The sequence below is a fragment of the Lampetra fluviatilis genome, chromosome 1, assembly GCF_964198595.1.
Source record: "Lampetra fluviatilis chromosome 1, kcLamFluv1.1, whole genome shotgun sequence".
Classification (NCBI taxonomy): Eukaryota; Metazoa; Chordata; class Hyperoartia; order Petromyzontiformes; family Petromyzontidae; genus Lampetra; species Lampetra fluviatilis.
The window spans coordinates 12,062,250-12,080,190 of record NC_136275.1 but is presented as its reverse complement, the minus strand read 5'-3'; the positions used below and the strand labels follow the sequence as shown (position 1 = coordinate 12,080,190).

Genomic DNA, 17,941 nt, shown 5'->3' with positions numbered 1-17,941 from the left:
TCAACCACGCAAAAAAGATTTAATTACACTTTTTTTGGACCATCTTATCTGACAGGCACTATTTTACTTTACTTTACCGAGTGTTAACATCCCCAGTTATTTTTTGGCAGTGCTCTCTTCATTGTTCAGCCAGCATTGGTATAAACATGGGCATTTTCGTTCTTTTGTCTATCATGTGTATCAGACCTCCCCTCCCCCCCTCTCTGTCCATTGTGTTGGCGTGTGCAGCAGCAACCGCGTCCAAGCCGTCGTCCATTGTTTTGGCCCTGCTCCCCCCCCCTCCCCCTCCCGATGCGTTGTACTTAGCACTCCGTGCTGTCTTTTAGCCCCGCCCCCCTTCCTCCCGATACGTTCCATTCATTGGCTACCACATTCTGATGAGCTCCCCCCCCCCTCTCCTCCCCCCTTCAACTTGCTTATAAGGGATTACTTCTTGAATCATTGCCTCACTTGATGCAGCTAATTCGGCTGTGACGGTCCCACCTGATGACGGAGACTTGTGTTGCCTCCGAAACATCGTGATATTTGTTTTTATTTTATTTTATTTTCATTAATTTTGATGTTTTACCTACTTGACTTTACCGAAAAAACCTAAGAATATAACCAAAGACCGCTTTCCGGACACCAGGAGGCCTATTTGAATTCAATCTATTGCTCATGGGCTTACATTCTGCTCCCGCCACGTTCCAGAGGCTCATGGAATTGGTTTTGTCAGGACTCCAATGGGACACCTGTTTGATTTACCTAGATGATATCATCGTTTTCAGCCGGACTTTCGAGGAGCACCTCCAGCAATTGAGAGGGGTGTTCCTCAGGATGCGTTCCGCTAAATTAAAATTTAAACCGGCTAAATGTCACCTGCTTCGGGAATCGGTCAGGTACTTGGGGCATATCGTTGGCCGTTCAGGGATCTCTACAGACCCTGCTAAGACGCACTGCGTCGGCTCGTGGCCAACGCCAACCTCAGTCACTGAAGTCCGCAACTTCATAGGATTCGCCTCCTACTACCGCCGTTTTGTCGAACATTTTGCCACCATAGCCAGGCCCCTACACGCTTTGACGGTTAAAGGGGTAAGGTTTCACTGGGGGCCGGAAGAGGAGGCGGCGTTCTGCTCCCTTCGGGACGCTTTGGTGCGGGCTCCTCCCTTGTGTTACCCCGATTTCACGCAACCGTTCCTGCTTGACACGGATGCCAGTAACACGGGTATCGGGGGAGTGCTCTCACAGGTGGTCGGGGGGGTCGAACGGGTGGTCGCCTACGGTAGCAGAGTTTTGTCGCCTGCGGAACAACGCTACTGTGTAACACGTCGTGAATTGCTAGCGATCGTTTTTTTTATACAGCAATTCAGGCCGTATCTCTACGGCCGTCATTTTACTGTTCGAACGGACCACGCGGCTCTCCAATACGCTATGCGGGTGGCGCAACCCTCCGGCCAATTGTCCCGATGGCTGGAGGTCCTCCAAGACTACCAATTCACGACGATTTACCGTAAGGGATTGCGGCACTCGAATGCGGATGCCTTGTCGCGGTTGTCGCCTCGCTCGGAATGCGCATGTCTTCTGGGATCGGCGCGGTGTAAACCCCCTGTCAACGTCCCCGCGGAAGTTTTGCTCGCCGCCACTGACGCTCCCGGGGTCGACGCGCCCGCCGCTCCCACGGGCGGGGACTCGTTACTCGCGTTGCCTCTTATCGAGTGGGGCCGTCTCCAAATGGCCGACAGTTCCCTACTCATGTTGCGTCGGAAGGCAGAGGCTCCCGGGGGGGGGGGGGGGGGGAGACGCGGGTCGGTTCCTGGGTGGTCAGACAGGGCCTCCTGATGAAGTGGGACAATATGTCCCGGCGTCATACGCTCGTTGTTCCATCTGCTATGCAGGGTAGGGTCGTTCTGGCTGCTCACGAACGACTCATGCATTTGGGATTTCACAAAACGCTCGCCCTACTCCAACGGGACTACTATTGGCCGGGTATGGGGAGCGACGTGGCAAACATCCTCAAGGGATGTGTGGGTGTGCTCAAAGAAAACCACCACAAATAGCGGCTAATCCACCGCTAAAATCCATTCAGGTTTCGCGCACGAACGAACTGGTTGCGCTCGATATCTTGGGGCCCTTTCCCACTACACCTAGGGGTAACAAGTACCTGCTGGTTGGCGTCGAATACTTCACCCGATGGCCCATGGCGTAGCCACTCGCCAACCAGTCGGCTGCGGCAGTGGCGGACGCCTTTGTCCAGGGCTATGTTTTGGACAAAGGCGCCCCCGAACGCTTGCTGACGGACCAAGGAAATAATTTTTCGAGCGTTTTGTTGCGCGAGGTGTGCGACCTGTTGGGTACGAAGAAAGTGCGTACCTCCCCGTACCACCCGCAGACTGATGGAATGGTTGAACGTCTAAACAGGACGATTACTTCCATGCTGTTCCAACAGGTCTGCAACGATCAGGTTGATTGGGACTTACAGGTACCTGGGGTACTCGCGGCCTATCGAATGGCCCCCCATGCGGCCACGGGGTTTTCCCCATTTTTTCTCATGTATGGCCGGGAGGCCGATCCGGCCATGGATGTCCAACTGGGGATTTCCCAGCCATGTGAAAAATCTAAATTGGCCGACCACATCAAATTTAATATCGCCAAACTGGCTGAAGCGCGAGAGGCTGTGAGGTTGAATTCAAGGTCTCACCAGGTCGCTAACGAAAGATTGCATGCACGAAAGGTGTATACGCATGATTGGAAACCAGGCGATAAGGCCTGGCTGCACTGCCCACATGCACCGTTGGCTACGTCCCCTAAATTGTTGAGACCATGGAGGGGACCCGTGGAAATCGTGCGTATTGCACGACCCCAGAGTATCCAGATTAAATGGGAAAAACGCCGTTGGTACGTACACCCCTCCCGGCTGAAACCCTTCGCGGCACCGCATGACCCCCCTTTGTGCTGTAACGACCGAGCGTGTGATGTGGCCGTCGACTCGGGGAGGGATGTGTCGCAGTCTGATCCTCACGTGTCTCCGCCTGACCCACTCCCAGGTGTCTCGGACTTGACGGCTATTGACCGTCGTGAACCGGAACCCCGAGGCATGCGCAGATCTCCGATGCCTGCCCCGTGCCTTCCTGGACTGCCGGCACCACCGGACGGTCAACCGCGTCTGGTGCCATACGACGGACCGGCCAGGCGGACTCGTGCTAAGACACGACACTTTTCATGGAAGAAAGAAAGAAAGAAAAAAAAAAAAGAGGGGAGGGCCCGAGATTGCAGCTTGCCGCCGCGTTCCCCTTCTGCCCGGTATAATGTCCCGTTCAAGGGGCACTCGGAAATGAAGGGACGCTGCACGAGTCATTTTTTTTTGCATACACATTTATCGTTGTCGCTCGCCGGGTTGTACATATTGTCCTTGTTGTTGCGGTGCCATGTTCTGATTCTTGCGGATGGCGGAGTTATTGTTGTGTTGTTGTGATTGTTGTTTGTGTTACGGGGCACACACGGGGGGGGGGGGGGTAGTAACATTATTTTTATAGCAGCCGGGTCGGCTGCGAGCTATGTGGTAGGGGGTGATGTAGTGGTGGTGTTGACGCGCGCCGACAGTGAGAGATCACGGGGCGGCGCGGGGTGCGTGGCTGTGCGCGCTGACACAAGGTGGGAAATAGGATCGTGGGCAGCGCGCGGTGATTGGTCAACTGGGGTGGGTGCTCTCAGCGATGTTCGCATGAGGGACTATAAAGGGGGATGCGCGGGAGCACTCGGGGAGTTGTTAACCAGTGGACGATCGAAGACGGAGTTGAAGAGGTAGGGCCCTGAGACCCCTAGTTCCGCTGTCCTTGTAAGGGCCGGGACCCTGTGTGGCTCGGAGGCGAGACTGTGGGACCCGTGGTCTGACGTCCATGTGGGACGAGGCTGTGGGACCCAGAGTCGAGACGGACACCCCAGCCGGGTGGGTTCTGAGAAGCTACGGGGCGTGAGAGCCCGTGTGGGTGTAGCCAGGGGAACCCCGTGGGTTAGGCGGCAGATTAGCCACCCGTGTAATATAAGTTGGTGTAAATAAAGAGTGTGCTACCCGTAAGGTCGTCTCCCGCCAAGTTACTACATTACATATGCTCTACCGGTGATAATCATATTCCAGCAGTCGCCCTTAGAAAATGCATGAATAATTTTGGCTGAAAAACTAATGGCAAGATTATTGAAAATATTGAAATGTAAAATAGGCAGCTCCAAGTTATGATAAGTATGACTTGAAAATTTGCCTTGAGGAAACCAAGGGTTTATGAATTTCTGGCCATAGCTAACCAAGCAAACCTTGTACCCCTGGGATTGTATATGGAGCAAACACAAAAGCACCTTTGTTGAACTTTTTTTTTAATCCTTGTAATGTCAATTACATTCATAAAAGGGCCTTATCTATATGGCTGTATGTGCGGGTGCATAGCAAGAGTTCAGGAGGAAGCAGAATTTAGACTGTGTATAAGCTTCAAATTATAGAAGCAAATTATGAAATGGATGCCACCCACTATACATAGTGAAATAGATGCCATTGTAAAAGTGTGCTGAAAGTGGGTTAGCAAAATAAAATCGATCTGAAACTCCCAAGATGCATGATGAAGAAACTCAGAGATATGAACAGGGATGAAAATGCAAAACATAGGATAGATATCACAGAACTTTGTAAACCAAGTAGGAAAATAATGAGGGGAGAAATTAAAGAAGATATCACCAACGTGATTAAATATATCAGAGTAAACAGCAGCATGAAAGCATAAAAATGGATAATATATCACGACGTTTCGATCGCAACATAAGCTGTCGTCCTCAGGCGGAAAAAATAATCCAGCAGTGGAACTGCTGAACCAGCGAGAGAGCTGTTACAACAAGGTTATATATGTGGTGATGGGCAAGCAAGCGGGGCCTGAGCTGGAAAGGAATTCCATCCCCGGACACAAGCACGTCAGTTGTATTAATGGGAGAGATTAGGGGGAGAGAGAGAATCGGGAGAGAGATTATCATGAAATGAGCTTCCGTCGCCGCATAAGAGTATCATCCCCGCATATGCGCACAACGGCAGTGTTAATGGGAGATTAGCACTATGTTGATGGGAGAGATTAGGCAGAGAGATTAGGGGGATTAGCAAGTTAAAATCATGTCTATGTGTAACACAAGCTGCAGCGCTGCCAACTGCGCTGTGAGAGGCAAGCGCGTCCACGCAAGAGAACCATCACAACGGTGGTCAAGCCAGTGAGACACACAGCCCATCACACAGCCAGAACCATCGATACATCGAGGCTAAGGGAGCAGAGATGGCCATGTGTGTGAGACCCCAGCCCGTCAATGCAGAGGCACCTAACAGGGCAATGCAACTCAGAGAGTCGGAGATAACAGCTAAACGGCAGGGAAGAATGGAAGCACCACAGTAAGTTACGACTTTGCTTGGTTAATAACATCCTTCCAATGATTGCTCAGCTGATACCCATCTTCTCGGTTGAAATTGTCTCTGTGTTTATATATATGGATGGCTTCATGCATAATTTTTTGATGGTAGCCCGAAGGTTTGCAGAGTACCTTGGTCTCGGAAAAAACAATATCGTGCGAGCCCACTGCATTATAACAATGATCAGCAACTGCAGATGTACTGCTGAGGCGATCGGCTTGTCCTTGAATATGATTTCATAGGGACCTGTATTATGGGGATGATGGGTTTTTTTTATATGAGCTACATTGTATTTTTAAACATACTGTAGTTTTATGTGTGTTTATAATTGGCCTCATTTCGTTTTTTGTTAATTAAAAAAAAATTTCATCCATATTTGTTTAAATGCAAAATTATTACAATATTTTCCATCATACACCATTTCTTGAGATTCAGTTTCATGTAAAATGTATACATTAAAAATATATTCATGTTGCTGAACGTTTTTTTTTTTAAAGTTATCGCTTCTACATAAAACAGTGCAATATTCCTACAGAAAACCAAGAGTAAATTAAAGCAGGGAATTACTCCCAAATAATGAGGCACAGAAGAAATGTTTTTGTCCACGTTCCCACACAGATACAAGCACAATATCATATAAGGACAAACAAGCCACACAATTTCAAGGTTTTTTTTTTATGACAGTTGCTGGGCAAACGTTCAAATTTCCAAGAAGCCAGCAACAAACAGCACTGTTCAAAGTGCAATACAAGCAAGTTAATGTGGTTCTTGAATTGAGCAAGGATATAAGTAATTGGGGGGAACTATATCATGGGAGGGAATTTCAAAATCGAGCAGGGTGAGGAAAGAAGCAAAAGGTGGATGTGTTTTGACCTGCAGAAAGTACAGTGGATGAACACTGTATGTGCGTTCGTGTGGCGTCTCGACAGGGTCGTCGGTGGCTTACTTTGACGGACGGAGCCTGCTGGCGTACCGCTTCGAGCACAAGGTGCGGCGGACGCGCAAGGATGTGGTGTCGCTGCGGATGCGCACGAAGCGCAGCGATGGCGTGCTGCTGCACGGGGAGGGCCAGCGGGGAGATGGCCTCATCCTCCAGATCCACAGGGGACGGCTGCACCTGCACCTGAGTCTCGGTAAATCGCTCGCAGCGCTTGGGTCGCCACCGTGGCGGAGCGGAGCCTTCGGGCGATCTTGCAAACAAACAAAGCACTCGCAACGATTTCCAATGAACGGATGGTTTGCAGGGCAGAGTCTATTTGGCCGTAAAATGTATTTGATCTTCCGGTGAACTCTGCAGCTTTTGGGAAATAAAATGTTGACAGTCTTTTCATGGCCCCACGCGCTCGTCTGTGTTTTGTTTTCCCCTCTAAGGGCGAGACCTCATTGGAATGGAAGGAGATGCGGGCGAGGGCATGGGTTACATCACAGTGAGCGCTGGCAGCCTTCTGGATGATCAGCACTGGCACGATGTGACCATCACGAGAAGCGGTCGTCACGGAAACCTGACGGTGGACCGCCACATGCAGCGCTTTCGGGTCATGGGAGACTACGAATCTCTCGACCTTGATTACCAGGTAGCATCACGCTGTTTAAATCACATTGACCCTGTCAGTCGTTGTACAGTGTGATTCATACAGCCTTTCACTTTTTCTCACAATATAGGTCAGTTGTTGCCAGTTTAGAAACGTGTCTTTAATTATGTTCTTAAGCAGAAAGATATATTATTCGAAGAACAATTCATGATTATTTATTCAAGACGATATGTTTTGAAGAAATATTGCCTCGGGAATATAGGTGCTTAGAAATATTGGTGACTTTCATTAAATGGTTTAAATTTATAAGTGTACTTTGTTACACTTAACCAAAACTATACAAAACTGCTAAGTGAACACAAAGTAGCATCTTAATTATTCGAGGAACCTGCTATTGTCTTTGAACTAGCTCTAACAATGTCAACAAAGGCACAGCCAGATTATTCAATACCCCCCCTACCACCCAGTGAACACCATTTTACTTTATGCCCTTCCCACAATTACCCTTGCAGATATATTGTACCCTATTAAACTTGCTTTAATTTGCCCTCAATGCCTGCCCAATGTTGTTTTAAAATTGTAAATGTGGACACATTTTCCCCCCCATGGAAAATCCCTAATTATTTTCTCCCTCCTGCCGTTGTTAGACAACGTCTAGCCAACAGGAGGATGCCATCAGTCACGAGCTACAGTCCATGAAGTCATTTGCATGTTTCCCTGTGTGTAACTGCTTTATGTGGACCATGCGTTGAGCAGAATGGCAGTAAATGTCACTTTATCTCATGCTGGGGCCATGTGCATCCTTTGGTTTAGATCGAGGTGAATTCCATTTGGTCATCACAGCAAAAAAGGTCAATTCTCTATGGATCAATGGATTGCCTGCTCTGTCACCTCCACCACATCATGTCACTTTTGCTTTAGTTTTTTTTAGATGTGAGCTGAGGTTGAGTGTGGCCTCATCTTAATGCTTTTTCTAAAGTGTGCTATTATATAACGGATTATCCATAATACAGGTTTTTTTGGGGAAGATTGCGTAAATATATAAATGTTTGATCAAACCCGCCACCACCCAACACAGCCAATTAGTAAGGGTTGTCACGTAAACAGAACATGCCAATTTCTCACTTGTACAGCACACCGGTGTGTTGGAGAGCCAAGCCACAACATTTACAATCTGAGTACAACGTTTCACCAGTAATTACAACTAGCTTCATCAGGTGACAGTCAGATTTGTGGAGAAGTCCACCTGTTTCGTTCTTTATATAGAGGAGTAGAAGTGATGATAATACTTGTGCGCTCTTCTTGCGCAAAGTGGGGGGGGGGGATTAATGAATAAACGTACATTATGCTTGCGCATTATGCGAGCCATTCATCTTGTACTTCCTGTCCATGGTGTACTAAAATAGCCATACCAACAGTAATCTCTATTGAAGTATGGTGGCCTGTTTAGGCATACATTTAAACAATGTATTATTTGATGATTCGCTTCCAAGCAGCACTAAGTCGGTAGCTATCCGAATGATTAAAATTATTTTTATTTCTTTCAATTTCGATAGATTCTCTAATTAGTCTTGGCCAGTAGTAACTTCTTTTGCACAGAATTTCAACATTATCAAAATTAATTGAGTGTCCTTGTTGGCACGCGTGTTCTGCTATACCTGACAGTTGTATTTGGGAGTATTTAATATTTATTTGGTGGTCTTTTAGTCTCGTGCTGATCATTCGTCCTGTTTGTCCAACATAGCATTTGCCACATGTGCAATTAATCCGGTACACACCTTCTGTTAATAGCTTCCTTTGTACCAGGTATTAATTTCTGTATTTTATGTGCCGTGCCAAATCTGACTCGGATGTTTTGCTTTCCCAAAATTTGGCTAGTTTATCAGTTAATCCCACAATGTGCAATATTTTAATAGTTTTAATTACTTGAGCAATTTCAATGCTCGTGTTATTTTATTTATTTTTGGCATTCAATGCCCTGTTGATTTGTGCATCATTGTAACCATTCATTTGCAGCGCTTCTTTAACATGTTTAATTTCACTTCTCAGACTATCATCCACTGATGCTTTTTTAGCCCGATGAATGAGCGTCTTGATGAGAGCGGATTTCTGTGCGGGGTGATGGTGTGACTGCATTCAAATAGGTGTCAGTGTGCGTTTATTTTTGGTTAACGCTGTGTGTTATTTAATAATTTCGACCCAGTCCGAGCAGAATATCCAGAAATGGGAAAGTTCTGTCAGCTTCCACTTCCATGGTGAACTGTATGGATGGGTTTTGCGAGTTGAGATGATTTAGAAATTAGTGAAGTGTATCTTTTCCGTGTGGCCAGACCACCAATGTGTCATCCACATATCTAAACCAAGCAGAGGGTTTATGTGCTTGAAGCTATTGCTTTTGTTTCAAATCTTCCATGTACAAATTCGCTATCAGGAGACAAAGAAAAGCCCATAATGGCTTATGTACTTTTAATTGCTAATGTTATATTTAAGCTTAGTTTTTAATTGCATGCCTTCCATTTTACACATTGAAAAAAAGCTGTAACACAATTTTTGTTCCTGGGTAGTAGGTGTTATTTCCTTCAAGTTCAAGTGCATTTATTATGTATAGCCCTGTGAGCCATTCGGCTCTTGAATCGGGTGCAACCGCAACAAAAAACAAAAACATGCACAATAAAACATCTTAAAGTGACTGTGCAAACTGAAAATCCAGGACAAAAAACAGCAAAAATTTCAGGAAAAAGCACCGTACACTAATGCTGTGTGCAAAAATCCCAGTGGGATGCAAGTCAAACAACAACAACCACAAGACAACTTAGATTTAGGCCATCAGGCTAACTCTGTACTACAATAAACAAACATGGCCAAACCAAAAAATATTTCGAAATCACCAAAATAAAGCCATAAAAGCAATGTAACAGTGATCATAGGAACTGTGACCGAATTTTCACAATAAACGACATTAACAACATGTACCACCAAACTCTGCAGCCATAGCTGGCTGCATGAGTCACTCCACAACATCAGGAGCATCAGTCGGAGTATCAAATGTTTCCATGCACCTTTAAGATCAGCACACTAAATCAAAACACAGATAATACTTTCAGCGGTCATCCGGAGCAAAATATTTTACGTTATTTTAGGCCACTGACTAGCAGTGGCAGCTAGGGGTGTACAACTCCTCGAGAGCAGTTTTGAGTGAAGATCTCATAGGTAGTGATTAAAGTTGCAGTTTATTGGCAATAGCATTCCAGACCCTTGGGGCATCAATAGCAAAGACCCTTCCTCCAGTATTTGTATGGCAATAGGGATTGTGAAGCTGGTAAATGAGCGAAGATCTTAGGTAAAATTTGTTCTTTGAAACCGAGAGGAGATCTCGCAGGTAGTCTGCGGAATTTTTTGTAAGTACATTGTGAATAAATAAGATCTGGTGCACAAGCCGTCGAACATTAAGAGATGTTAAGTTTGACCCAATGTAGAGATCACAGTTGAATGCAAATCTTAAGGCCGAGTGATAAATTGAATCAAGCTTCTTCAGAACAGTACTTGGAGCTGATTTATACACGATATTACTGTAATCAAGTAGAGGCAGCATGGTAGATTTGATCAATTCCAAACGGAACATAGGGGAGAAGCAGTGCTTGTGTCGATACAGAAGACCAATTTTTTTGTCTTTTTACCAATATAATCAATGTGATCTTCAAAATTCAGTTTTGAATCAAGGATGACCCTAAGATACTTATAGATATTGACTTGCTCTATTTGATTATTATTTAAGGAATGTAATTGGGGGAAAATAACTTCCTGCTTTAGTCCTGGTGAGAAGCATAGCACCTTGGTTTTGGAGGTATTCAGGACTAGTTTAAGAGCAACTAGCTGATTTTGTAGTTTGTTGGAATCACCCTGGAGCTTAGCAATCATGTCATCTAGAGAGTGTCCAGTAGTAATCAGTATCATGTCATCTGCAAAAATATTTACCCTGGAATGATCCAGGTCAGTGCCCAAGTCATTGACATGATGAGAGAACAAGAGGGGGGCGAGGATGGAACCTTGTTATCTTAACACTGTTTGACCTCCAACCATCTGTGAATACAGTTTGGGTGCGAGAAAAGAGGTATTTTTTTACCATGTTACTGCGTTTTCGGAAAAACCGAGGCAACTTAGTTTACTAAGCAGGGTGTTGTGGTCTACCGTATCAAAAGCTTTGGACAAGTCAAGAAAAAGACAGGCACAGTACTGCTTATTATCAAGGCTACTGTAAATGTGATTCAGAGTCTAATGCAGCAGATGTGGTGCTGTATTTTTTTTCGGAACCCAGATTGTTTTAGATGTAATAGATTGTTGGCGGACAGGAAACTGCTAATTTGGTAGTTCAATAATTTTTCAAAAAAATTCATCAACGAGGACAAAATTGAGATAGGTCGGTAATTATTTGGATCATCTTTAGGGCCCCCTTTGTGAAGTGGACGAACATAGGAATGTTTCCATTCTAGAGGAACTGATGCTTCTTTGATGGACAGGTTGAAAATATAGGCTATAGGTTTGTATATTAGGTGACCAACGGTTAGTAGAGCAAAGACTGGAATACTATCTGCTCCGGTCAAGGAGGACCCTTTGAGGCAGGACAGTTGTTTCAGAACATTACTTTCGTGGATTGGCTGGAAACTAAATTCGTTTAATGTTTGGACAGGGGTGTAGGAATTTGCATGAGCAGGGGTAATTCCCAATACATTATCAAAAAGGTTACCAGCTTCAGAAAAATGAAGGTTAAAATTGTCAACTATTTTTTGGGGATCTGATAAATATTCCCCATTTCGGTTTAGCTCAACGGGCAGATTATCTGTTTTGGATGCCTTTTCGATACATTTTATTGTTTTCCAGAAAATCCTGGCATTTCCATGTGATTCCAGGAGAGTGGAGGAAATGTAGGCATTTTTTGCAACCGTATTATTTTGCCACATCTATTCCTTAAAATGTTGTATTCTAGCCAATCATTGACCAATTTACTTTTCTGAGCACATGCCCAAGCCTTGTCCCTAGTTTTCATGAGCTTAGTAATCATAGGATTAAACCATGGTGGGCGGTTGCCTTTAGTTTTAAATCTAACCAACGGAGCATGTTTGTTAAGAATTTGGAGAAACGTGTACCTGAAAGTCTCCCAAGCCGTAGTCAGGTTGGGGATATCACAGACCTTGTCAATATCCGAGTGAAGCACATCATTAGTAAATGCCTGAGTGCTGAAGTGTCTCATAGAGTGCTTCTCAACCAATATAGGGGGGGCTTTGGGTCTGGCTGATGATCTCACCCCAAAAATGAAGGAGTGATCAATAAGGTTATTACCCAGAACACCAGTCAGTGCGAAATTGTGAGGGGCATTTGTCAATAGGACGTCAAGCAGAGATGACTGCCCCAGATTTTTTAGGTTGGGACTTGTGGGGACATTTATTAATTGAAACAGGTTAAATTCATCTGCAAAATTTGTGGCCACGGCCGGCGGGTTTAGCCAATTCCAATTTAGATCACCCACTAAAACTATTTCACCTTTAGGGAGGCCCCCAAGAAGCTCTCTCAGTGCAGAAGCAGCTTCAACATCTTTCCCACTAGGCGGTCTATAGCAGCACACTACCAATATCTGTTGATTATTTGCGAGAGTACTTGTGAGAGCCAGACCTTAAAAGCAACATTTTTTAAACAAGGAGTGAGCTGGTGAACTTGCAATAGTATTACGAACATAGATGGCAATTCCACCTTCTTTAGATCCTCGGTAAAGCCAAAAGAGGTTGTAATTGTCCATCGTAATCTGCAAGTCATTTACGGCAGGAGTGAGAAATGTTTCTGATAGGCAAAAAATGTCCGGATCAAGATTTGCCACTTCTAGTTTTAGTTGACTTAATTTAATCATAGCTTATGCCTCAAAAGTACAGATAATGGCTTTTTTCCCCCACAAACTTTGCTTTTGAGACATAAGCAATTTGGAAATAACAATTACCACCCAGGAAGAACATTTGTTTTTGGTAGTGTACTTAATATAATAGATGTACCACACTTCTAATCAACTGTTGATTTGGCTGGGCATGCCTGTGGAGATATTCAGTCGTAATTAAATATGTCTGCAAGCTATTCCCACAGTGATAATGGAGGAAAATTTAATTGGAGATTTCACAAGGAAGAATTACATTCGGGAGCTTTTCAAGAGTTGTTTGTTATCAGAGATAATTATAGCAATCACACCATCATTTGGAGTTTATTGAAAGCATATGGCTATGGTGAGGCATACATATGGAGTGTCCTCCTTCCTCCCAGCATGTGTGTGCATGTGGTGTGCGGCGCTCACACTCAGTCGGAGACGAGGTAGTTGCAGAAGGCACCGTCTCTCTTTTTATTCTCCGTTCACACCAACTCCGACCTCTTCTCTCTCTTGACCATGCTGCCGTATGGCCCGGCCTCGACACAATTCTGTCCATGTTGCACCGACGGTGTCGACCGAGACAATCAACTACCGCCCGACCATGCAATGATCGGGCGAAGGCTGCAACGACATCGGGCTAAAACAGTGTCAGATGGTGAAAGTCTAAGTACGATTCAGTACAGTACATAAAATCCGTGATCGAATTCCATCTGTGAAGGATGTCATCCCTGACTTGCAATACCCTGGAGTCTATAAACTGAGTTGCAGCTGTGGTGACTGTTACATTGGGGAAACGAAACGTCATGTTTCTGATCTTGTCCGCGAGCACAAGTCAGATTTGAAACACAGCAAAATTGAGTCTTCCGCCGTTGCCGATCATTGCTACAACGCGGTGGGCTCTCATGAGATTGTTTTCTCCGAGACTAAGGTGCTCTGCAAACCCTCTGGCTACCATCAAAGGTTTGTACACGAAGCCATTCAGATATACAAACACAGACATAATTTCAACCGTGATGATGGGTACAAACTTAGTAATCATTGGAAAGATGTTATTAACCATGCAAAAAAGTTTAATTACACATTTTTGGACCATCTTATCTGACAGGCACTATTTTACTTTACCGAGTGTTAACATCCCTAACGTTTAACAGTACTCTCTTTATTGTTCAGCCAACACTGGTATAAACATTGGAATTTTCGTTCCTTTTCTATTATGTGCATCCACAGTGACTTGCGCACAAACACGTCGTTGACCACGACCACGAGTACCCCGTCCCTCTGTTAGCCCCCCCCTCCCGATACGTTCCATTCATTGGCTACCACATTCTGATAAGCCCCCCCCCTCCCCCCTTAACTGGTACTTAAGAGCTTACACCTTGAATCCCTCCCTCACTTGATGCAGCAAATCTGGCTGTGACGGTCCCACCTGATGACGGAGACTTGTGTTGCCTCCGAAACGTCGTGATTTTTATTGTTTTATTTTTTATTAATTTTTATTTCATTTTTTACCTACGTGACTTTACCGAAAGAACTAAGAGTATGTTAAAGAAGCACTAAGACTGAATGGCTACAATATTGCTCAAATTAACAGAGCATTGAATGCCAAACCAAGTTCGAACAGCAATACTGCAAATTATCTCGTGTTTTGCAAAAGCAAAACATTAAAGTAAGATTTGGTACGGTGCGCAAAATAAAATAAAATAGTATCTTGTACTAAAGATGAATTACCTCATCTTCTTGGTTCTTTCGGTAAAGTCACGTAGAAGGGAAGTAATAAAATAATAAAAATAAAACATAATAAAACAATTTTCACGATGTTTCGGCCACAACGCAAGCAGCCGTCCTCAGGTGAAAACCAGGTCTGTCGAGGCGACAGCGTCTGAATTCTGAATTCTGAATTGTGGCCGAAACGTCGTGAGAATTGTTTTATTATGTTTTATTTTTATTATTTTATTACTTCCCTTCTACGTGACTTTACCGAAAGAACCAAGAAGATGAATCCCTGCAGTCACGAAAGCTTTAAATCGAAAATGAATTACCTAAGTTATCAACAGAAGGTGTGTATCGGATACATTTATTATGCTGTAAATCAGTGGTGGCTCCTGCAAAATCTCTCAGGGGGTGCAAATGTCTGGATGATTTATAAGGATAAGGTCCACCCATGCAAAGGATAAATTAACAGCTTAAGCATGTAAAGGCAACTTCACTTCTTTAATATTAATGAAAAATAAAGTGACTCTTACAATACATCTTGTTTGTTTCTATACTCACTATTAATACAATCCACTCAAGTTTCTTTTATTAAAGATTCCACTAGGTGGCGACAAATAAAATTGTTGACTGAAACGTGCTTACGTATGATGACGTAAGCACGTTAGTGCGAGCCCTCCCGGAAGCCATAGAGAATGCATTGCAGCGCCCCCCGTTCGAAAAAAAACATCTTTGAATGTAAGTCTATGGGAACACTCTGGGCGATTCTCAGCCAGAGTGAAATCGCCCAAAAAGAGGCGGTACTCCACAGAACGTGACATGACGCTGATTGGACTATATCCAGAGGCACAGTGACGGCTAGCGTGACTCTGTGGTTGAATGACATTGGTGGTGCGTCGCCCAATCGCGCTAATGAAGAAACCGCCCCTGCAGTAAATGCTATATTGGACAGACATTAGCGTAAGACTAAAATAACACCAATGAAATATTAAATACTCTCAAACACAACTATCGGTAGTTGCAGAACATGCTTGCCAACAAGTACACTCAATTGATTTTGATAACGTTGAAGTGTTATGTAAAACGAATTATTACTGGCCAAGACGAATTACAGAATCCATTGAAATTGAGAGACATACAAATAATTGTAACCTCTCTGACAGCGACAGGTTTAGTGCGGCCTGGAAGTGTGTTATTAAGTAATACACATTACAATTACAATTCCTCATAGGGGACACCTACTAATTAATTGATTACTAATCTTGTATATAATTATAATACCTCACTCCACATCTCCTCTGCCTCTGATATATGCACCTGATTGGGTTCAGTGATGACGTCGTCCTGCTCTATTTAAGACCGGAAGTAGGTGGATGGCTTCACTATTCTGGCAAATCGCCCGATGATGCTGGATGTAACTACCAGCGAAACATCTTACTCAGATTGTAAATGGTGTGGATTCACTCTTCAACACACCGGTGGGCTGAAGTAGTAACTATTTGGTGTTTGTTTACGTGACAAATCCCTTACTGATTGGCCATGTCGGGTGGTGAGGGTTTCAACGCATTTATACTTACGCAATCTAACCCAAAAACCTTTATTATGAATAATATTGGTCGCGAAAGCCTACGTGTTATACTGATTAGTTGATTCTTGCACTCGTGATGCATGAAATAATTCATGTAGGCGAAAATATACAGCTTTCATCTTGTGTACATTTTATTTAAAAATATTCCTCCGGGTCATCGGTTGAAGCAAACTAGACCGAACAAACAAGGCAGTAATGGCGAGGCACAAATGAGAAAAAATATAAATATGGCATTTCATAATTTCCAATGGCACTCTCACATTTTTTTGTAATGTTCATTTTTTGCACAGGTTATATGGTCCAGAAACCATGTTCACCACGGGTATATGTGGTTAATGCAGCCATGATTCCTTGTAAAAGGTTTCAGTTTGGTGTTTTAACATCTTAATACCAAAAAGGTAAAAGCTATTCTTATATTTTTATACCGGCAAGTGAGGTCCCATGAAGAAACATTTAGCCTGAAATGTTCAACACATCAAATCGTTGTTTAAATATTCACAGCATTGAGGTGATTCCTGGGAATTTCAGTGTGAGGGTATGGAGCCACTGTGCAGAAGGCATGTAGTGTACATTTTAAACATCCATCGCAAAAGTAAAATATGTTTTGGATAATTGTGGCACATTAGGAATGGACCACTCTTTTAATAAGTCCTTATGTGCTGTGCAGTACATCAATCCACGTGTGTACACCAGCATGTGATGACTGAGTTGGGCCTGTGGGGGGGCTGGCAGGGTTAATGATTAACCGGACTTGTACAGAAGTCACGTGGTTAATGGCGACTCGGTGAAGATTGCTGTGTGTGACACACGTGCTGTTGCATTCTACAGGTAAAGGACCCAAAGGTTGTTTTTGATCGTTATAGAAATGTTCTATACCTGTCTAGACTTGTGCAAGCTTGGCTTTGAATTGTTAGTTTGTGATATATTCGATTGGAGGGGTTTTAGCACTGTGCATTGTAAAGGATGACGTACTATAGCTAATACTTGTAATTCTTAATTATCTAACCCTAATACTGTTTATTCTATAACCATGCCTATGCACCCAGAGTATGACTACTTGCAATGCTATTGAGAATAGAACACATGTAAATTAGTAAGTTGTACAATGGTGACAAATACAGTACGTATACTGTACACATACAGTACAGATATTGGGTGTAAGATACCGATATAAGTGGATGGTATAGATAGACATACAGCTTAGGATTAAAGTAATATTCGAATAGTGAAGTGCAAATGTTATTGTTAAATACAAATATGGTTTATCAGTAGTTCAAATTCAAGTTCATTTCAAGTTCATGTATTAGGTATAGCCCTGTGAGCCATTCGGCTCTTGAATCGGGTGCAACCGCAACAAACAAAAACACGAACAAAAAACATCTTAAAGTGAATATGTGACTAAGTGCAAACAAAAAATCCAAGAAAGACAGCAAAATATTGCAGAAAAAAAATCACCGTACACCAACGCTGTGTGCAAAAATCCCAGTGGGATGCAAGTCAAACAACCAACAACAACCACAAGACAACTTAGATTACGGCCATCAGTCTAACTCTGTACTACAACAAACAAACATGGCTAATACTCTTAGTTCTTTCGGTAAAGTCACGTAGGTAAAATTAATAAAAATAAAACAATAAAAATCACGACGTTTCGGAGGCAACACAAGCTTCCGTCTTCAGGTGAAACCGTCACAGCAAAATATCTGTACCTTATATAGTGGTTAAGGGGGGAGGAGCCAGGAAGGGCAGCGGGGGAGGGGGAGTTGTGAAGTGGTCAATTACTGCTTTTGTTA

General features: G+C 43.8%; 1 protein-coding gene across 1 annotated transcript in view; it reads left to right on the top strand.

The window, feature by feature from the left end:
- Window positions 1–17,941, top strand: part of LOC144932376 (contactin-associated protein-like 2) — a 191,768-nt gene that overhangs the window by 35,583 nt on the left and 138,244 nt on the right. The window contains exons 5-6 of the mRNA XM_078856353.1: window positions 6,343–6,546; window positions 6,785–6,987. Coding sequence (XP_078712479.1) covers window positions 6,343–6,546; window positions 6,785–6,987 — 407 coding nt within the window. The remainder of the gene's footprint in view (window positions 1–6,342; window positions 6,547–6,784; window positions 6,988–17,941) is intronic.